General features: G+C 37.6%; 1 protein-coding gene across 6 annotated transcripts in view; it reads right to left on the reverse strand.

Annotated features, from left to right (window-relative positions):
- Positions 1–22918, reverse strand: part of DENND1A (DENN domain containing 1A) — a 189819-nt gene extending 166901 nt beyond the window's left edge. For 4 of the 6 annotated variants that reach the window (XM_061476666.1, XM_061476663.1, XM_061476665.1 and 1 more), the window contains exons 1-2: positions 22742–22918; positions 16580–16650 (exon numbers count right to left, since the gene is read on the reverse strand). In XM_061476666.1, the coding sequence (XP_061332650.1) occupies positions 16580–16650; positions 22742–22758 (88 nt within the window). In that variant the 5' untranslated portion in view covers positions 22759–22918. The remainder of the gene's footprint in view (positions 1–16579; positions 16651–22741) is intronic. The other 2 variants (XM_061476667.1, XM_061476664.1) reach the window with 1 other exon arrangement.
- Between the last annotated feature and the right edge of the window lie 394 nt (positions 22919–23312).

Below are 23312 nucleotides of genomic sequence, written 5' to 3' on the forward strand. Positions count from 1 at the left end.
AGACATGTTATTAGGCACATACATACAAGTACTGCAGAAATACAGTCATTGTTATATGGACCGTCACATTTCAGGTTTAATCTGAACTGACTAACAGCACTTGGAACAAAAGTGTTCTAAGCCAACCATAAGTTCTTGAAGTGTTGTACAAAAATAGAAAAAACCCACAACCCCACTCTTCAGTCTTCAGCAGTTGTATAATTGCCTGAACTACACAGAGAATACCTTCTTTGTTAAACACGCAACAGTGAATACTGATTTCTAAGCCTCAAGCTATGTAACTTTGTAATGTTTAAAACTCTGACCTTACTTTCATACTTTCAATATTGATAGTCTCAAATTGTTTTCAGTTTCAAAGTTCCCAGGTGTTACTTCAGTAGAGTACCATAGGCTCCCAGTGACACTGCTCTGCGTTATTGATCTGTACAAACACCACCTCCTATGGGAATCTCTGTACACAGCTATACAAGATTCTATGGCAAACATGCTCTTCGGAAGCATTTTTGGGTTTGATGGCTTCAAAATTTCTATTATTGCATCCCTGTCTATTGCTGGATGCTTTAGTTATTCAAATGGCATTGAAACAGAAAAGAAAAAAAAAAAAAAAACACAGATTCTATCAAAGATGAAATCTTTGACACAGGAAGTGAAAATCACATTAATTCTGTTGTTTTCTTTAGTGGAAATGTTAACATAAGTGGTTTTTGGAATGTATAATAAACATATCTATCATACAATGAGCCTGATTCATATAGGTTTCATTATCAACAAAAGACTATCAAACAGAGCTACCATTTTCTGGGAGACATTATTATATAAAGAGCAATACTACTGTTGTGGTTTCTACAACGAGCCTCAGGTTTAATACATTTACAACTACAGAAATCTTTGGTATTAAATGATCCTACCTGAAACTCATTCCTAAGATTTAAGGTGTTTAAGATCACATAATAGAAGACAGCAATGATTATTTTGTTGATACACTTCAGAATTTAGCCTTGTACACACTTCAGTACTCAATTTTACCTTCTTGTTTCAGCTTCAGCTGTTTAACATGCCCATCTCAACTTATCAGTTATATTAGTACTGTCCATTCTAATGAAATAGGAAATAAAATTTGTAAGGGCCACTATGTTGAAAGCAAGTTAAAAAATAGACATTAAAATTGGTCACACTGAGCCTCAGCTATGGCTGCAGCGTCACTGAGGTGCTGCATTAGATGAAAGCTTGTAAAAACAGGAAAAGCATTCAATATACTCTCCTGCAAAACAAAGTTTCTGTGGAGTCGGATGTGTTGATGACAGAAGTTGAACCTCTTGAACAGAATTCAAAACCTTTGTGGGGGTGAGGGGAAGGAGGTCTTAACATGGCAAAACATACCTCATATAGCTAATGACCGCGAGATGAAAGAGAGAAAAATCACTGAGTGTTCAGCTACTCAGAATGACTTCTGCCTTCTGGAGTAAAGTTCATTAACTGGAAAGCATCAAGCACTGCAAGAGAATGGTGGGTATATCTACACTTGCAGTACTGACCTGCTTCATATCTGCAATACTTTCAGATGCTATTAACAACACTTACTTTACGCCATGTGTGATGCTATAATAAAAAGAAGGTCTAAACTAAGTTTAGCACATTTAAAGAAGTGCTATCAGCTTGAAGAATAATGTTTTATAGAAAGACGAGCTTGCTCATACTCAGTGCAACTAGACAAGAAATATATCATTTCACCAAAAAAAATTAACAATCTTTTGCTACTGTAGAAAAGGCAAGGGTATCAAAAGGATCTTAAACTGCAAAAATAGAAATGCACTAGGAACACTTTAAGATATTTGAAATCTCCAAGATGTGTGACAGCACATATCCAGCTATCACGACGCTTCTGGGACAGTGGACTAGTTCTGAGATCTTCCTATAGTACTTGGTAGAAAAATCACTGAAAGCTAGAGCTACACTCATACCAATGCACGCAATCCTATGCCAAGCACTGATAAGCAGAATGATGAGGGAAGCAGTTATCAACAAATCCTAAAAACTGGAAGTAAGCTCCAGAGCTGAGGAGGCTTTCATCAGAGAAGCATACCTTGAGGAGCGTACACTCATTTCTCATTATCTCATACCAGGCCTAATTGGGCTTCTAAGCTTTCTGCTTCTTCGCTGCTTTTTGCAGTTCTGAATTCATACCCCTGTTGTACTCTCATTAAAAGAACTCAAAGTATCAACAGGTCATTTCTAAAAACTGTCCTTCCTGTTCAACTCTCGTATTTGCCCTACATCAAATAGTCTATTTTGTAGTACAGAAGTGAACAGCATTTAAATAATTTACTTAGTGATAACACTTATTTTTCAACAATTATAGTATCACAACACTTATAGTTCATGGCAAAATTGTTCCATAACCTTTTCTTTAATGCCAAAGTTCTCTCCCTCGTTTTACACAAGCATATATGCTGAATTTTTAAACCTGAAAGATTAAATTAGAAGTTACACACACAAACACAACTCCTTTTAAAAAGGCTCAAAACACTGTATTTACATCTGCAAGTACTCACTTTATTACTAAAACCTTTATAACAGAGCTTAGGTTTGCTTCAAACAAAACAGGGTTCTCAGTGATAGAAGCACAAGAAAAAGCCCTGCATACAGTTAGTCTACAAAGAATTAACTGGATTAATTAGCAAGGGATTTGAGAAGCAGCTTGGAGCTAGAAAACCAAAACACTAAATTGTTTAAATACTTTGGCAATGGATCAAGGTTTCTAGGCAGCCCTATGTTCCATTCTCTCCTTTTTTCCTTTTTTTTTTTCTTCCTCGGTGTTTTAACACATTTAACCTGACAAGGTACTTTTTTCATGAGATATGAATGACACTGTCAAAATACCAAAAAAGAAGATGTGAATTAAAAAAATGCCACAAGCTGTTAGCAATTCTGCCAACATGTATGAGTCCAGGCAACGTTAATTAAAAATCAATAGCTTGGGACATAAATAGCTCTTATCTCTGTTATAGTATATCTCCAACATAACTCTTTCTTAAAGGAAAAAAAAAAAGGCAATGCCTTTGCTATTATACTCACTGAATTGACCACAACAAAGCAAAATGAATAAGGCAAAAAACACTGAGCAAAGAAACCCATATGAGAAAGGGAGGACAGGAGTATGAATGATTGGAATGTTGCAACCTTGCACTATCATTAACACAGAACGGACTGGAAATAGCCACACCGCAAATACTTGCAGAATAAGTTACCAGGAAGACCGTTTCAGGGTTTTAGTGCTAGTATGAGTCTATACAAAATCCTGCATGCCAAGGAAATAAGAATAGCGTAATACATCTTCTGTCAGCTACAGCTTATGAATCAGTGTTTTTATTATTCAACTAAAGATTAGGTTACTGTAAATTCTCCAGTAATTACAAAATAAAGGTGAGAAAGAAGCAGGGAACTGCACTCAACTTTTTTCTTTTTTCTTCAAATAAAGTTACATTAGAAGGCATCAAACCTAAAAGACTGAAGCTAAACTAAGAACTTAAACCACCACTTTTGAAAGCTGTTTTCGAGTGCCAACAGTTTGAAAGACTTAAAACCTTTTCCTAACAAGGACTCACCTGAGGCACCCCAAGCTGGATGCACAGTTTGGGTCTGCCACAAGTCCCAGGCAATTGTGACCATTTAGATTTCTGAACAGTTTCCACAGAAAATGTACTAATATAAAAAAGACTATGTAAAAATCATACTGAAATGGAAAGGTTTTCAGTTTGAAATGGAAAGGTTCAGTTTTTCCATTTGTCTAGTGACTCTTACATTATTCAATTATTTATTAATGATGGACATCAAATGCTTCCATGAACACAGTAGTCTAAATCAAGGATGAAGAAGCCAACCAGGAACTATTAGGAAAAACTTATTTATCTTAATTCGAAAATTTACTTATGCAAGAGCTGTGTGTATGTATGGCAAGACACTGAAACACCACACAAATGTCAGTGGAAGAGCAGACTATAAAGTTGTATGGAGCTCTCGGGACAAAAAGGATTATTTTGAGAGTCATGACTACAAATCTGAGCTCCCCAGAACATCTTACAACACACGACCATATACAAGTACAGTTCCACTCAAATACAGAACACAGACCTGAAGATGAACAGCAACACCAAACTTTGGATACCACTACAGCAGCCAGCCAGTCACTCAGGAATTAAGAGTCTAGAACATATGAGGAACGATTCCATTCAAGCTACTGCCAGCTTCAGTTAGCCTTGTTGAAGGTGTACCAAATACAAGCTCTGTTGCTGCATTTAATATAACACAATTATATAATCTTATTTTTTAGTAGGAGAGTACATCAGAACACAGAACTGTCGCTAACAGTATTCCCTTAGATGGAAAAAACTGAAATTCCACCAATAATGTTGTATATAATTGTTAAAATACAGACTATCACTTTCTTAACATTTCATCTTCTCCACTGAAGGTGCAAGAAAATAAAACAATTCAGAGACTTTGTTACATCATCTGTCTCCATTTTATCATTATAAATTAAACTGATTATAAGGTGCAGAAGTAATTTGTAAACTCTTTCAAAGAACATGATTTACATTTTTCTTCTACAAAGATGAAGATATCCCCCTAACATGCTTCACTTGTGTTAAATATTAAAGATACTTATACCACATATATGGCAAAAATGGAAGATATTTCTGGTATGTTTAGCGACTACTTTTAGCATTCTAATGTTGTTTATAATACTGGTGCAAATACTGCCACCAATAAAGAAACAAACATTAAAAAGGTGTCCTTTAAGCTTCCCTTTAAGGCATCTACCATAATCGTATAATTTGCTCTGGACATCATTAAAATGTAAAGTTAATGAGGATTCAGCTGAAAACAGAAGAAATGTAACCTATTTTCAGGCAAAACTTCTAACACTGCAATCAGAGGGAAAACCTCTTTGATGTCTCTTTGTCTCTTCTCATTAATTTTCTTTTGGTTTAAAAAAAAAAAAAGAAAAAAAACACAAAGGCTGTTTAAACTAAAAAATGCAGAGAAGTTTAAACATGGTAATTATAGTCAAGCTGCAATGAGGTCATTAGGTTTTAAAACTTTGAGATAAACAAAATTGAGATGTATGACTATTTTAAAAACACGTCAATACTCAATTTTAATTGTCCATGTGATTGATACCCACTGTATTCTAAGGGTTTGGTCGAGATACAGAATTGCTTCAAGATGATTTAGTGAAGGACCTAAGCCCATACCCAGGGTAAAGCAAAACAATCAATGAATACATCAAAATGAAAAGTGCTCTAATTACCGCATTACTGGATACCACGTTTGGTATCTGGAAGTGCAACAAAACATGCTTTTTGCAGTCTGCATGCAAGAAAGATGGCAAATTGTGAGATTCTGCTACTTTTTACCTCTACAGTTTATTAAGGAATAAAATACTGAGCAAGTTAAATAATTCTATTTACCCACTGCATCTAGTTTTGTTTGCAAATACTGCCAAGGTACACACAAGGCCAAATACTTCTACTTTAGCACACTAGTTTTCTCCAGCAGAAAATATCTTTAAGAGCTACTGAATTACACAGATAGATTCCATCAGTGTTACAACCTATGATACAATACACTGCAGTGTATTGTAGTGAATAATTTACAAGTAAATTTCCTCAAACCATAATCAAAACAATTTTTAACACTACTGTATACAAAAGCTGATGATAGATTATCACAAACAGAAGGCATTTAAGCCATCAAGTAAAAGCAGCAAATACACAGGACAAATATAACATTATCTTTACTGTAGCAGAACATTAATCACAATGAGGCAAAATAAACACATCTATAATATTTTTCCATGTGCAAATATTACCTCTAGATAAAATGAGGTGAGACAAGATCAACATATTAGTCTGTGGTTATTGTAAGTATTAATTTTAATGCATTTGTGGACATAGGTTATAGCTCTAATAGAGTAACGTTTATCCTTTAAAATCTTTTTACTATGTTTGATAAACTCCTCTTCAAATTAAACTGAGTGAATGATCAACAGGCAATTATCAGCTAAAACCAGGCACTGCTTTAGGTGCAAGTGAGGAGTAACTTTAGAAGAAAATCTCACACAAAACACAAAGGTAAGTTTGGGGGTTTGTGATTTGGTCTGGGGAGTGGAGGTGGGGTTTTTTCCACTCTGCCATGCTTTATTACTATTTGATCCTGCCCTTCACAACAGGCCAGTTCTGTTCTACCATCTCTTTTCTACTGAACAGACAGCATAAGCTAATTTCAGTTCTGAGCTGCTTCTCATATCTCGGTATCTTTCCCTACTTACTTGCACTGTCTTAGTACAGTATCTTCAAAAAGATAAACCACATGATTTAAATAACATTAAGTTATATAGGAAGTTTACAAATATGAAAAGTCAGAAGTGTGATTCTACTGTCCACCTACACTGAGATACTTACATCAGCTGTTTTGTCTTCACATCTTAGCAATGGATTTGAGTCTATTAATTGTTTTTGATAGGTGTTTTACCACAGACCTGATGATCTGCTTTTACAATCTTTGGAACAGAAGATCTCAAAAGTATCTTTCAGTCAACTACACATATGTGAAGAGTAACTATTTACTTAAGAGACAAAATAATGCAAGAATCAATTTTTTAAAAAGGTAGTGTTACCACTATTTATACTCATGTAGTTTCAATGCAAATACCTTTCAAAGAAACTAAAGATGGGATCCAGTTAATCCCAGTAGAATGCAATGGGAGTTGTGAGTGTATTTCATTTTACCACCATTTCAAACCCTAGCACAAATTCTAAGCGTGAAAAATCTTTTGTTTACAGTATCCAAGATACAACCTTAAAGGTACTCACTGGAAGTTCTGGGGTTCTTTTTCCCCCATTCTTTCCCTATGTGTAAATACTGTAATAGTTGACGAAGTCTGGGGCAGACCACACATTTTTGGCACAGTAAATATAGGACCCTTCATTCCTGCTCCTCATCTTTAACTGGTGTTTTCCACCCAGATTCTGCAGGGTGCTTCTATACAGTCTTGTATTATTTGACTCTTATTTGAGAGTATACATCACTTGATTTTACTTGTTAGTTGATCAATTAGAAAACATTCACCAATAGCCAGACATGAAAGAGTTCACAAAAATCACAACCAACTTTAAATACTGGGTGTTTTGAGGTTTTGGTTGTTTGGTGGGCTTTGGTTTTTTCTATGTTTTGTTGTTGCTGGGATTTTTTTTAATCCCCAAAGAAGGGTAAGCAAATGAACCATCCAGACTTTAACCCGTTCCAGATAACTGCTTATCACAGCCAGGTTTTTGTTCCCACCCCTCCATCCAAGGTTATCATCCTTAATATTGCAGATCAACTTCCTTGGTTTCTACCCCACTCTTCCATCAAATAAATCCTATTTAAAAAAAAAAAAAAACTATCAAAAGCTGTTTCCATCTTAAAAAAAAGACATACAAATCATCTTCCCAAGAGCCAACAATCTGTTAGCATCTGGAATTTTGACAGTTTACCAAAACTTGGTACTTTCAGCAAGGCCAAAAACCTCTCTACTCCTCCATCAGGGTTCAGAAGCATTCCCTCACCTCTGTCCAAAGACAGAATCCAGTGGAGAGCAGGAGATACACCTTGTTCACAGATAATGAACCAGAAAACCCAACAAATAACACCCAACAAATAACACCCAACAAAAACCAACGCCAACAACAAAAACCCACAAGAAAACTTGACAATGTCTCTTTTTGTTCATGACAATAAAGTATCACACCAAAGAGAAGCAGACCAATACTGCCTCGGGCATTCTGATAGGTCTCTTTTTGAATTAGAGTTTACATTCTCTTCTTGCAAGGAACTACCACTACAAAAAGAACCAGTAATAAAAATAGATCTAGGTCATCTTTTGCTTTGCCAAATTTGCTTTGCTTGCACATCAAACTTAAAGTAGTGCTCTAGGTAGAATTACCAACCTGAATGTTAACAGCCTGAACACAGACACAATTTCTAAACTCCAGTATTTCTATTAGAAACACTAATAGGGAGTATCAGTACAACTGTGGATGGACCAACTGTCAGTCATTTCTAGAACAGTGCTTACAAAACCCCCCAAAACCACTATTCTTAACCTACAGGAGTCTACTTTAAAGTCATTACTACTTTGTTTCTTTGTCATCTGAATGACACTCTAATTAAAAGTTCTTTACAGAAATGTCTCTCTCTCGATTAACAGCTGATTGCAGATGCATTAAGCTGTAAGCAAAAGTTAACACTCATTAATGAAATTACCTGTTGTGATTAAATAAAGACAATCAAAACAAACCACCTTGGAAATTCTTGTGACTGAGAATGAACTAAAGTTAAAACTACTCCCTTAAATAAAGTCAGTCACAGACACCCCCTTTAATAACTTTTTGACCCTATTCAAAGTACAATCTGTTTGCAGTTCTTGGAATAACAGCCCTACTCTTAAAGGAGCACATTAATGGAGAGTTAATCGCAACAAGTGCTTCATCAAATTCTTAAATGCTTCAAATGCTGAAATATTAAATGTTTCAGTATTTGGTATCTAAACTGAGTCTCTCAAGAACTCTTATTTAAAAGAGCCACCACTCAAACTGCTCTGTAAATTCAAGGAAAATTTTAAGTACAGCTGGTGAATGAAAGTAATTTGTTAAAACCACTAAAAAAGCACCCTAGAAAAGTTTCAGTTTAGCAGTTAATTTCAACCTGCAGTTAAAAAGGCACTAGCTGTCAGTCAGTTTTCTCACCCAACTCTATCATGAAAAGAAAAACTGACAGATCACAGGAGCTTGCCTTTGTAAACCAATTCGGGAACTTTCATGCTTCTTATTTGTTAGGTTAAAGGTTAAATTGCTGACCTCTGCCCTCCTGCTTAGCAGCCTTTCCCTTTTTCTGTAAAGCTTTATTTTGGGGCTGTATTTACATGGATTAGTCTCTTTTCACGCTAAGAAGGAATCTGTTCACAGCCAAAGCCTTAGTTCTGGTTGTACAAAAAGCAGTCACAATTATTCAGCAGCAGACAATGACCATATTGTGGATTTACAAAAAAACCACCTCAGCCATGGCAAGTTCTGTCCTTGCTGCACAAAACAATAGAAGAAAAAATCTTATCAAGCATTCAAGAGAAAGCAAACAAAGCAGGCCCACTGTGAACTTGATGAAGATGTCAAGCTCCTTTAAAAAAATATAAATCAACAAAAGAGTTTAAAGTCTTGTGAGTGAGACTTTCTGTGCTGAATTCTTCTGTCTAGTTAAACAGTGCCAGCAGTAGCAATATAGTGCAGATTAGTAAATACTTGTGAAATAGAAAAGACTGTAGACAGAAGTGGTTAAAGCATGAAGCAAAAAGAACAAACAGATCTCTTCCCACAAAATAACTTGTAGAAATTGAAGAACATTCAATTATACTTGATACTAACATTTGGGGGTTTTATTAAATCCAGTATCATCAGCTAATAACACACCTCAACATGCATTAGATAAAATTTGTGATTACTTGGAACATGACAAATTCTAGTATCTTTTCATAAAGTGAGTTTCTCTTCAAACTGATTTATAGGTTTCATTTATACTGTAAAAGCCAAGCTGTCAACTGTCTTCAAAAGACACAGTTCAGCCCATGCTACTTCCTTGATCTGGGCACTGCAGTCCCAGTAAGTTCTTTGTGAAAAGCTTCCATCTTGTTTGTACTTAGAAGAAAAGCAATCAAATGGAAACAGAAAAACAAAGCAGCAGCTTAAGAGAATTAGAATTCCCAAATACTGCCTATCCAGTTAGATTTGGATACTTTTTCACTCCTGCTATAGGAAGTTCATTGGAGCAACATAATACTGTAAAGATGGAACAGGAAAACTTGACATACATCAATTACAGTATATGTTCAACAGAAAACTTTATTTAATGGAAAGAGATCTGAGCTTCACACTTCCTTTGTTATTCCTAAATTTTCAGTATGTTATCTATTTCTCAATACAGAACAGCAAACTTCAACCAAGAAAATGTTTTCACCATAAAATAATAAAGGTTACTCTGAGAGGTGCACAAGAAAGATTTACAGACTTCTGAATGACCAACTCAGAACTTAATCCTACTCCAGTAACTTTGCTTTTGTTCAAGAAAATACTTCATCTGGATGGGAGGTGCTGCATATAACCTATGACAAAAAGGTAACGATAAGGAATAGCAGTATGTCTGTTCTGCAGAGAAAGAAACCCACTAACTCTATCTGTCAAAGTCCTATCATTGAAACCACAGTGACAACTGTAGAATAATTTTAGGGCACATCATGACTTCTCCAGTAGAGTTAAGGACTTCGATTAGTTTAAGTTATAACATTTGTGATGTACTAGGAAGGGGGGGAGGAAGGGGAAGAGCTATTACAACACAAGGCTAGAACATGAAAAGTAAAGAAGGAAGTACTTAAACTACTCACAAGCTTCTAGTAGGAACAAGATTAGTAGTACATGCTACTCTCAGAGCCAATTCAAATGCAAATCTCATCCTTTCTCTCAAACAATGATAAACTACCTCAGAGTTAATAGTTTCCTTCTAAGATTCATCTCCCTTTTCAACTTAGTGGTATGTTTTCGAGAAAAGAAAGAAGCACATGGTGAGTCTTACAGCAAGACCTTTCAAATTCTGTCATAAAAGAAGTCGTATAAACTACATTTCGTTTCCTAATCCAGTGAACATTTGTTAAACTCTAATACACTTACACTTTGTCCATGCTATTGCATTTAGGCTTCTAACTTACCATGGGTTTTAAAAAAAAAGAAAGAAATCCTTTAGCTGTGCTAAACCATTTTAGCTTTTTCCTTGAACACACAGCAAGAATTTATGCTACACTCACAAAAAGATGAAAGATGAGGTCCTTGGAGAGAAAGGCCTTTTGGCACACTACATGGTAAAGCTACAGATTTGACATACTTCTATACTGTCTGCTTTGGCGAGAACACAAAAGCCCTATACAAAGGCATGCTACGTCCTCTCAGACAAGGGTGTAAGGGGGTGTCTTACTCTGTGAGCATTTACTTTCAAATGTTCATACTTCAGAGTCTATTTTGATCGGTTACTTTAGACTAACAAATTCTCTTTTTCTACATGAACAGTTTGACAGTTAGACTACAATTCTCCTTGCAGGCCCATCTAACAAGAGAGGATCTGTGGCTTAGGTCCAGCAAGATCCTTGAATTGATCACATCATACTTCTGATAAATGATCTGCAGCAGTTTTAAGATCATAAAGTGTTTTGGAAGTTAAAAGAAATATTTGCTAAATAGTATGTTTTCACTTTCTTTATACAGGTATTTAAACTAAAATTGCAAGGAGACTATTTCTACTTCTGCATCTCAAAAAAACAAAATCTTTCAGCTAAGGTTTAAAAAAAGGACATGCAGTTCCAATGCACTCCACTTGCAAGCATACAGCAAGTCAGTAGTATAGGACTGAATTTCTACAAGTGCTTAAGCTAACTGAAGCAATTTTAACTAGTCCAAGAAACAATACAAGTTCTTTGTAATTCACTACCTCAATTTCTGTGAAGTTTTACTACGAAATGCCATGATAAATACCCAAGCCCTCCATTAGAAGGACAACCTCATAAAATGCATTTTCCTTTCCTTTACATGAAGTTACTTAAGTATCACAGCAGAAAGGCAAAACTAATGCAATTATAGATTACATCCAGACTATACTACTGGTATCTTCTGGGCAATAAATGATATTATTATTCCCCTCTATTTGCAATTTTTGAGGCTCTATTCTATTAAATTCCTGAAAGTCAAGTTCTAACAGTGAAACCTCTAGAATCTCTAAAGTTTTTTTGTTTGGCTGTGTTTTTTTAAAAGGAATACACCCAGACTGGCAGATGGCCTCCTTGTATCAAAGTGACAAGGAAAGCTAGAACTTCTCCTACTGCAGGAACTACAGAGCAATAAAAGCATAACAGCAAAGACAGAAACCCATCACATAGGCTATAGAACATTAAAGCCCTATATGTGAATTGGAATTTGTCCTAGTTATCCTTTTTTTTTTTTAAGTCCTAACAATCTTTCTATTCAACTAGAGTGGTTGAAAGCCAAAGCTGAAACAGACATACTCTAAGAGTTGACTTAGTCATGCCCATGTGTACAGTATTAGCAACTTACTCCATCCAGTTATACCACTGCAGGAAAGGCACCTGTTAAAACTATTTAGCCTAAGTCAGCCTATTAGCCAGGTTTCTGCATTAACCTTGAAACTGCACCTTTTCCTCTGAGTCACAAGTCGTTACCCAGCACTCACCTGAAAGAATCAGAGAACACTCTAAGTTTTAGTCAATATTTTCCCTACAATAATATCCTATTTTAAAAATAAAACCATGACTACTTTTTCCTCTCTTCCACAAAGTATGTGGGAGTTGGTGAAAAGCACTGGACTTGCAAAGTTCCTATGCTTGACATACTTAAGACTTGACACACACACCACAGATTTCTCCCTAGATAAGTTCCATGTACTGTCACTGTAGAGATGCAGACTCCGTTCTTTCTATTAAGTTTTGCTGCCCTAGATGTTTGGTGAGAACACATCACCATGTTATTATAGGAGGATATGGACAAGAGAACAGTGCTATTTGATGAAACTGAAAATTAGAACATGAATGAAAGCATCACTGAAATACTAATTGAAGAAATTCTGAATCCCAGACAGCCCCTCCCCCTCAAAAAAAAAAGTGGGAACAAACTGAAGAAAGCAGTTTTGTATTTTTATTCAATTTTAGGAAGTCAAATATTCTTTTAAAGGAAAAAAAAAAAACCACAAACAAACCACACCACTAACTTAGATTCAGTTAGCTAAGGGGAATTCCCAGCTTCCATGGAAATCACAATCATAACGTGAAAAAAATGGTTTGGCAATTGTCTTTTTCCTCAAGGAAATACCTTCTTAATAACAAATGCTCATCTTAATGCTGCCGGTCACAACTGCAGATATCTTGCTTCACAGTTCTCAAAACAAAGATACACATTAACGTAAAGTGACCCAGTAAAAAAAAAAAAAAAAAAAAGGAAATAAATCTGTAAGTCCCCAAAGAAGGTCTATGGACAAAACAGAGAAAAAGCAGAAACCACAGCTTTTAGATACAACTGAATGCTGGAATTGTATAATGTACCAAAGACTTCATGTGCCAGAAAAACACAAATCACCAATGCTGTGCACAGATGATCATTATTTCTAAACAATCTAGAGGGGAAAGGACAGAGAGACCACAGCTGGGGTGATCTAGGGATCATTTCCTTCCACAGTTCACACATTTCATTGTGGTTTGGAAGAGTTCTGCCTGGACTGGAATAAAACACTGTTTGCTTTTTCAACTTCTTTGGTTTCACTGAAGTTTTTCTCTTCATACCCTATTAAGAACACAAAACATCCTCCAGATGTTCCTGAAGCTTTTGTTTCTAGGAATCAGATCTTATGATCATCAGATAATTCAGGCTGGAAGGAACCTCTGGGAGGTCTCTAGTCCAACCTCCTGCTCAAGGAGGGCCAGGCATAAGGTCAGATCAGGTTGTTCAGGCTGCGATCCAGCTCGGTCTTGAAAACCTCCAAGGATGGAGATTGCACAAACTCTGTGAGTGACATGGTCCAATTCTTGACTGTCCTCATGATGAACACATTCCTGATACTCAATTCAAACGCCTCTTGATTCAGTCTGTTATTGCCTCTTGTCCTGCCACACACTATCTTAAGGAGCCTGGATATCTAATCTTGATGAATTCCTCCTAGGTATGGAAGGCTACTCTTCAGATTCCTTGAAGTCTTCTCCAGGTTAAACAAGCCCAGCATTCTGAACCTCTCCTCATGGTGCAAGTACTCTAGCTCACTCACCATCTTGGTGGCCCTCCATTGAACTTGTTCCAGTTTACTGAAGTCTTTCTTGAAGCCCAGAACAGATTTTTACCTTCTGCAGTCCACTATCTTGGTAAGCAAGAGGGAGCCTTCTGTATCAAGCATTGGAACAGGCTGTTCAGGGAAATGATGGAGTCACCATCCCTGGAGGTGTTTAAAAGACATGCAAATGTGGTACTTAGGGACATGGTTTAGAGGTGGATTTGGCAGTGCTGGGTTAGCAGTTGGACTCCATGATCTTAAAGGAGTTTTCCAACTTAAATGATTCTATGATTCTATACGATAGTCAATGGATAATGCTGCTTTCATTAATTTCAAAAGTAATTAACCAAATAAACATATAAGCCAAGATTATTAACAATTACGGGAGCAGTAAAACTACTTGAATGTACAATTATAAATAGTAAATAACACGAGTATCTCCCCTTACAGCAACATGAAGTGAACTAAAGATGTTAATTTCAGTTGATATTTAACAGACACATGGAAAACATCCTTTGCTACTTTCATACTTTCACTCTTCTGATTCTTCCCCCATCCCAGCAGGGAGGAGTGAGCAGCTGCGTGGTGCTCAGCTGCCGGCTGGGGTTTAACAACCACAGCTACACAAACTTCTGAATACAACAAGAGGCATGTTTTACCATCCCACAAGCCACACAATCTCCCACACAAGGGCTGTCACAGCTTTGGAGCAATTCATTCTCCTCAAAACCATGCCAGAAGACTGATACAAGAATTAAGAGCACTGTCAGTGATGAACAGCACACAAACTTCAAAACCAGCTGTCTTGATTAATTTTGGGATCCATTACATGGGAAGAAATAGGTTTTTTTAAAAAACTAATAATTTTCTCCTTATACACCTTTTATACATTTTGCTTTTCTTAATAATAACTGCTGCTTGCCATGTAACATACATTCACTGACTGCAAAAAAAACCAGCCCAAAAGTTGATACATATTCTTGGTTTTCTACCAAGAATTAGAAAAGACCACATGGAGGTCTCTAGGTTTGTATTTCCAGAATGGTCCTTTGCCCAGGATACTGAATGGCTGTTAAGGACAGCTGACAATGAGGAGAACCAAACCACAGCTTTCATTTAGAATATGACAGAATATCTGGGGATACCCAAATCTGAAAATAATGAGTGGTTCTTAAATATATAACAATTGGTTGGGAAAGATCTTTTAAAAAATTATTCAGGGAGAATCAACTTCAGAATATGCGAGTTATAAAAGCAATTACTAGAACATTTTTTTACTCACTAAAAACATTTTCTTATGATTTTGCACCTACAAGTGCATACAACAAACCTAAAATCCCAACCAAGAGAAACTCCCACAAAATCAGTTGGTTTATAGAACAAAATGTATACTAAATTCTCCAATTAAAAACCTGTAAAGTAGTTTCCTTGCTTTTTAACCCACCTTCCCACAGCAGGGAACTAATCCCTCCAGGGGGATGCAAACAAACTTCAAAGAGAAGATTATACCCAGACACTAGTACTGTACAATGTAATGTTTATGGTCAAATTTGTTTGGATTTTCTGGCACTAGAATCCAGGTCAGATGTGCAGAAACAAAGACTAGTTATTAAAAAGGCTCCTGCAGTTACATCAAATAGTCTTCATGGCATATAGCAGTAGGAGAAGCCAAGACTGTATTCCAGTTACAACTCCTATGGAGGCCTTGGCAGTAAAGGAAAGAGTAGCAGCTATTCCACTTTCGTCGATTGTAACAAATACAAATATAAAAGGAGGTAAGTGGCTTTCCAGTTGAGAAAACACAAAAATCCTTTCTACTGGATAGACATATGTACAATATACACATGATAACTTCATAAAAGAAATATTACTTCAGTATCTGTTGACTCATCATCATGGTTTAATTTTTACTCCACCCCTTTTCATAACATTCTAGAGACTGATCTCACAAAACAGCATCTTAAACTAAATTCTGAGATTACAAGTTTCAGCCTTTGGTTTTCCTGCTTATTTGACCAAATCCCTCAGATTTAGAAAGAAGCACCATCAAAAATTCAAAGGTATATTTACATGTTGATTTCAGCAGTTATGAGACTTCTCTAGCACAAACACAGGAATACTTGCCAGAAATAATATTCAAAAAAATACTTGCATAATTATGGATTAATAACAATGTCTGGTAAAAATAGATAACCAAATCATATGCTGTATTCATGCCTTATTTCTAGATAAAAGCATCTGATCGAGAGAAAAATCCTGGGAACAGATAAAAGTACTTCTGTAGCAAGTAAGAAAGAGGAAGCAAATGTAAATTCCGCACAAGAAATTTGAGAGTATTTTTTGTTTTAAAACTACCCATTCCTCCTATGAGCAGCAAATACAAGTCTGAAATACATTTATTTTTTCAACTTAATGAACCAAGAGTTATTTCTATTTTAAAAGACAAATAAAAAAGGCAAAACAGTCAAAGAAAACTGCCCATAACCAGGGACGGAGACAAAAACTTCTCCTTGTTAGTCCTAAATGTGAAAGATCCCACAGAACCAGTGATTAAGGGATCTTTAAAAGCTAGAACAGCACAGTATTAAATATGCCTCATTATTTCAAAGTCCGTGGTTCTTAAGAATAGGTTTAGCCAATAAATAGATAGAATTACAGTGCAAAACAATACCTTTCCCAACGCAACTGATTCCCGAGTAGGTGACTTCTGCGTACACTTCAAAGGTAGTGTCCGGATTTTGCCTGAAAGGAAAAAAAAAAAACCCAGTGTTTAGCACATTAAGTTTTTTTTCCAAGTGTACTTTCAACTACACAGTAAAAAGGGTTCTAACAATGCATATCTCAGAATAAACTAAATTTCTGGACCTATCGTCTGTGATGGTTTCACATCAAATCTTTCTGCCTTACTAGTCTGTAACAAGATACAACTGACAACTCAGATGAGTTGGTATGAACAGGGTGTCTAACAAACTTCTACAGAGAAAGACAGGTAAGAACAATAGAAATCAAGCACACACAACCTTTAAGTCATTGTTGTGACTAGTCTGCATTTCTAGATACTAAAATATCACAGGCCTATGGTTCAGAGCTTTGCCAGAAAAATAAACCCATGCCTTCTATATCACATTTCAGAATGCTACTCAGACAGAAAAACAACACTTATTTCAGCTTTTAGCCACAACAGTAATTCTGATTACATGACCAACTTGCAAAAGCAAGTTCTTTTTATTTCACCTTTACTTTCAAATAAGAAAATAAATCACTTATGTGCTAAATACAGGGATTTAAAAGACAAAGGAATCCTGAATACCCTTTTCACCAAACTGAAAACAGTTGCATTGTCCAACACAGGACAAACAACACAGATTCACATTATCATTACTGTGACCCTTGAGTTTGGTTTCATGACACCCATTTGCTCAGGACAGAAGAGAAAAAAGGAAGCTGCAGTCGAGGATGCAAAGTCATTTTATGCATACATTACTGGAAAACTTCAGCTGCTGTATTTAGGGTGAAGACAGCTCCACCCTTTAATACCTGTCAAAATATTTCTACTTCTTTGTCAAAAAAAGGCCATGCTGAAGAACGTTGCAAATGCACAAGGTTTCACCTCATGAGACTCCAGAATCTTAAATCCAGAGAGCTTCCACATGCACATGAAATAAGGAAACAGGTGTGATAGTCAAAAATTATACCAAATTCAGCTACAAAATGTAAATGAAGCTGGAGACTTATTCTGCTCCACAGTTATAAATACACCAGTAATAAAAGTTAAAAGCTAATGATAAAGCTAAAACTTAATGAGTTTGAGATTTGAAAACAACAAAACATTAAGCGTACAGTTCCAGTTTTCACTAATATAACTCCAGAAGTGAAGCTCTGGAATTACATTTCATAAGAACCATGTAAAGGCAGCAGGTGATTATATAAGCATGCATATTTTGAGTCAAATTGCTGACTCTAACAATTTTAGCTACTCCAAAATTTTTTATGAGATTAAAGAGAATCACACATTGGGCTGTAATTGTTTAGTTACTGAAATAAAGATTTTGTAAGTCTCAAGATGTGACACTTTATTCTTAGACTTTCTGGTTAAAACCACGAATGAAAATTGCATAATTGCTGCTCTAAATTTATGGCTGCTTGTACAGTGATAATATTGTCTCCTAGGTGTTAATGTAAACTATCTAACATTAGAAAATGGCTGAGGTATAATTAACTTGTGAATTTTGTTAGCCTCCTTACAGTTAAGGATGAAAATTATGACAAATCCCATATATATATATACATGCTAGAATTCCTACCTGAATAATCATTTAAAAAATAAAACTCATCTTACCCAGCACCTCAAACCAAACATAAACATGTCAAGGACTTCAGCCTACTTTTCAGAGAATTTCTATTATTTTTAATCCTACTTTAACACCAAAAGGGATTAAATAAAACATTTCTAACCATGCCACAGGCCCATTTAGTATAACTCAAGTGGCTCTAAGCCAAACCCCACACCTATTTAAACCGAGAGGAAAGCTACTGTTGGTTTCAGTAGTACAGGATCATGCTCTGCAGTTTTACAGAGCATCTCTCAGGAGCAACAATGGTTCACAATTCAGTGAACGTTAATTTAATTTGCCACCAGTTCCCATCTGATTTAAATATCCATTTTTCAGATAACTATACTCATAGGTTCTGAGAAATCCAAAATCAATAAATCAACTATTATTTTAAATTATAAAACAAACTTGCATAATTCTGTCTGTGCTACTTAAGAGTTGCTGCATATATTCTGCTTTGAATATGGAGATTCTCAGCTACATTCCTAAAATCATGGTACAGGATGAGGATGAAATGACAGCCATGTAACACCAGAAATGTGTTTTTCCTTACATGTATACTGCCGTGCAGCCTTATCTTACCCTCCTTGTTCATGTTTTTATTTTTAGCACCCTATCTCCTTAATTAAAAGTTTATGAATTTTATAATCTTCTTACAGCTAATGGATAAAATAACAAACACCTTTTTAGTATTATGCTAGAGTCTTTGTTCAAATTTTTTTTGTAAAAACACTATATAACACAGCTGGCAAGAGCACATACTATATACCAAAAATTTCAGACAAAAAGACATCATATTTTGTATTTTAATATTCCATGACAAGCGTCCACTTATTTCTATGAACAGCAAAATTAAAGTAACTTTGCCAAGTCAGAAACTTAGTATTAAAGGCTGCATTCAAGCAGCCAACACCTCAGCATGAGAATGAAGTCATTGTTGAATTCTGTGTATTCTATAATTTTGCAGTGGAATTAAGGCAACAAGTCACTATGAGACTTCATACAGTTTGCAAATATAGCATGAACATGCATAAGAATATGTATATTTTGCAGTCCATTTTGTTGACTATTAAAATAACCTGCATCTGATAGCACCTGTGCATTGTATTAAGACCTCAACCCACAGATATCATCCACAGCACTATACCCTTAAACACAAACACACAAAGTTTTCTTTCCTCACAATAATCACTTAAAGATCCATGGTCAGCCATCAAGTGAACATACAGATGCAATTAAAAAATATATATGTACAAAATGTGTACAAAAATACATAGTAGCCCATATATTTGATAACTGGATAATTTAAGGATTTTTTTCTAAATATAAATTTAGGAAGCAGTTCTACGAGAAAAAAATGCATTTGTGATAAATTTGTGTATAATTACTTAAAATCTCTTTGATGTAGAAGTAGCTTTAGTATCAAAGCAATCCATAAGAACTTCTATTTTACATAGAGATATGTACCATTTACAGTATCTATAGCACTTATGACAGAAAGTATCATTCTACTTAAAAATTGAGGCATGAGAGAAGAGCCTGACACTGCCTGATAATTAGCTGTCTCGTAACAAGACTCAGTTGCTCAACTCTTGCAGAAAAAAATTATTAGCAGAAAGCTGTAACTGCTAATTCAATTCAGAAACTGCACCTCAAACTGTGATTCATTTCCATACATTTAAGTTATTCTGCCTGGTATTCCCTTGGTAGATAATACTACATTTCAGTGTATAGCAAACTTCATGTTAAATATCTGAAAGGATTCCCAAATTAATATGAGGGATCTCTTCTATCATCACTGAAATACAACTACCTCTGGAAAGGAACACGTCAAATTTCTTCAGGATGCAATGCAACTCTGCTAAACAGACTGATATTAACACATTAAAAAAAGAATCCTTTCTTCCTCTCTCTCTCTCGTAACATCTTGAGTACTGAAGGCTACCAAGAAGCACTAGCAGCCAGGTTAACTCCATGCCTATTTTACATTACCTCACTGGCACAGAGTGCCTTGCACATACCGTATGACATGCTCCAACATGAAGCTTAACCCAATAGTGTCATCCAACACTCAATTTACCTTTTTGTCGCCTGCGGCTATACACAAGCCAAAAGTTTACAGGACTGCTGGCAATCTCTTGATTTCTTTCACGTCAGTCTGATGCAGCTACTGATAATTTTCTCTAAGCGATCTTTCATTCAAATGACTCATTACTAAAAATCCATCAAAAATCTAACTGACACATATGTCCAGGTTTCATGCAGACAGCGTGTGCAAGTGATCATGTGCCAAGGAGTTTAATATCTCTCATAATTATCAATCAACAGCAACAAGCAACAGATCTGACTACTGGATTTTTGCTAGGGCTACAACATACTGGTGACACCACCAAAGGGGGCATACCTGAGCATACCCAATCATAAAAGAGTTCTCTCATTCATGCTCCCACCTGCCCCAATAAAGGAACTACTTATCAACTTGAAAACCTTTGCTGGATTAAACATCCAGCTCAGAAGAGCAGATCAGAAAAGCCTCTTACTCATATAGGCTCACTCATTCTTTATACATTTCAAGATTGTTTGGAAATACTGTCCTTACTCTACATGGGCACAAAGTTCTGTCCAAAGTGCAAAAAGGCAATTTATTACTTGTTGCTCAAGACAAAGTCTTGTTTAATCACACACTGGTCAAAATTCTTTCTCACAAAGTCCAAGAGGAACGAAAAGTTATGTTTATATAGCGTTATCACCTGTCTTTTTCCTGGTGACAAAGACATGTTCACACTGAAAGACTTTGCACAGCAAAAGTCCTGAAGTCCACTGGCTGTAACAGATACTTCTAACTGCTACATCTCACTAACACCCACCCGAAGGTTTTCAGCTGAAGTGTCTCATCTGAGTAATTACATTCACATTCAACAAAGCATATGCAAAGCCATTAAAGGTCGAATTAGCAACCAAAACCCCCAAAATGGCAAGCATAGCTTGTGGATTCAGTAAGTACACAAAAACTACATGTTAAGTGAGCATCAGCCTTTTAATAGCTTTAAGGTAAGGTCATCATGATACATCATTTCAGATCATAATCTTGAAGTGACCCAAGCAATGGGGACCACTACTATGATCTGAAAGTGCAAGTTACAGACACTGCCTGCTCTGCTGTCAAAATAGTTACACATTTTAGGTTTTACCTGTAGTTCAATGTAAGCTAAGAGTTTAACTAGCTTCTCTTTCATTTACTGTAGCAACAGCTGAGAACCCATACACCAGAAAAGCGCAAAAGTTATCCCCACAGTGTCTCCTGAAGAAGGAAGATTGCTTTCCAGAACCAACCAATCATCTCAGTGGTATCACTACAAGCACTCATTATCCACTTACGTCTTCCTAAAACACCTGACTGGATAGACACACACTTATGTCTATTCAGCCTGTGGGCTTGCGAACATGAAGATGTGTCATCACACTAAAGCTGCTACAAACTATGTCTCCTCCAGTCTCATGTTCGAGTTAAACAAGAGGTGAAAAGTTAAAGCCCTGTGTAATCTTGAAGAATGCTGTACTGAAGAAGGAAAAGCAATTGCTCAACAGCACCTACTGAAAATGCTGAATAAAATACAATCTAACTGGGTCTCTCCACTCTATCACACCTTTCATGCACAAAGATGTCAGCACTCCCTGCTTGGTGATAGCTTTATTACACCTCTACCTATCTCAGAGGAACAGAATTCGCCTGGAATGGCATATGAACAAACTGAGATCGTTAATGTAACAATACCAAACATACTAGCAGGGCTTACCAACAAATCAGCCCCCAGCTTTATGAAAATTGAAAAAATATTGAGGGCATGCATCCGCAGGCCCAACACATTAGCCTCTTGCACCACTTTTCTCCCCCCAAATCCCCTTGCCAACACACTTTCAAGATATCCTAGCTAGACTATCCATCTTTCCTTCGGCGCACTCTAGGCAAGGAGGCTTTGAACTCTCTCAACCCACCACACCCCAAAACAGAGTTCACCGGTGCTGGCCACGAAGACTTTCCCACTCCAGCAGCCCCAATCCTCCTCAAGGCCTGCACCGATAACACTCAACCTGCCCTCACAGCCTGCCCCTATCCGCTGCCACACGGAGAGCTGAAGATAGGGAGAACGGGAGCGACAACAACCCAGTGTGCGGTTTGAAGGCGGGAAGCGACTTCCCCCCCCCGACGGCGTGGGGACTCCCCGCCCAGGCAGTTGGGGAGTGAGGCCCTCTGCCCCGCCGCCTCCTCCCTCCCCGGCCTGCCAGCTGGCCTGGCGGGGTGAGAAGCACTTTCCCCCTTTCTTTCTCCCCCTCTTCCTCGCCCTACCCCGAGGCCTTCAGGCTGGGCCGGGGTCTCGCCCGCGCGGCCTCACACGGAGCTGGACGGAGGGCGGGGAAGTCCCCTTCTCGCTCTCCAGAGCCCTCCCGCTTTCCTGAGGGCCTGCGAGCGGGACTGGAGAGCTCCGAGGGGCACTCACTTGATCCTGGATCCCATGGTCTCTGGGGGGCCGCATAGACCCGGACCAGAGAGAGGCAAGGGGGAGGGGGTCGGGGCTCGGTGGGCTGCGCTCTCTCCGCCGCTCGCCCCCTCACTCCATCCCGCCCAGCGCCGCCGTCGCCTCAGCCGAGTCACGGCGCGGAGCGGGAGCTGCTGGGAGCTGTAGTCCGGCGGGAGCCTCGCGGGCGGGGCCAGCTGCCGGCTGGCGCCGTGGAGCCCGGCGCGCGCCCCGCCGTGTTGGCCTGGCAACGCACGCTCGGCGCGCGTGCGGAGACCGTCCTGTCCCCCCTTCCCGCCTCAGGGTGCCTCAGGCGGGTGTCCTGCGCCTGGCGGGGGGCAGCGCTCCTCAGCCGCGCTCTGCGCCTTAAAGGCGACTAAAAGTCGGCTAAAAGGCAGCCAAGAGCCACACTGAGCAGGATCGCCGGGAATGGGGTTGAGTGGGACACTGCCCTCCAGCAGCCGGGCGTGGAGGGGGAGCTGTGTCTGTGACTGCCATGGCGCCTTGCGTCCCAGTTTGGGAATTAAACCGTGGCCTGGGCCAAAACGCGCCG

This window comes from Pezoporus flaviventris, unplaced genomic scaffold (genome assembly GCF_033815535.1).
Source record: "Pezoporus flaviventris isolate CSIRO_AGI_PZ_B2104156 unplaced genomic scaffold, CSIRO_AGI_Pfla_v1 ptg000097l, whole genome shotgun sequence".
Classification (NCBI taxonomy): domain Eukaryota; kingdom Metazoa; phylum Chordata; class Aves; order Psittaciformes; family Psittacidae; genus Pezoporus; species Pezoporus flaviventris.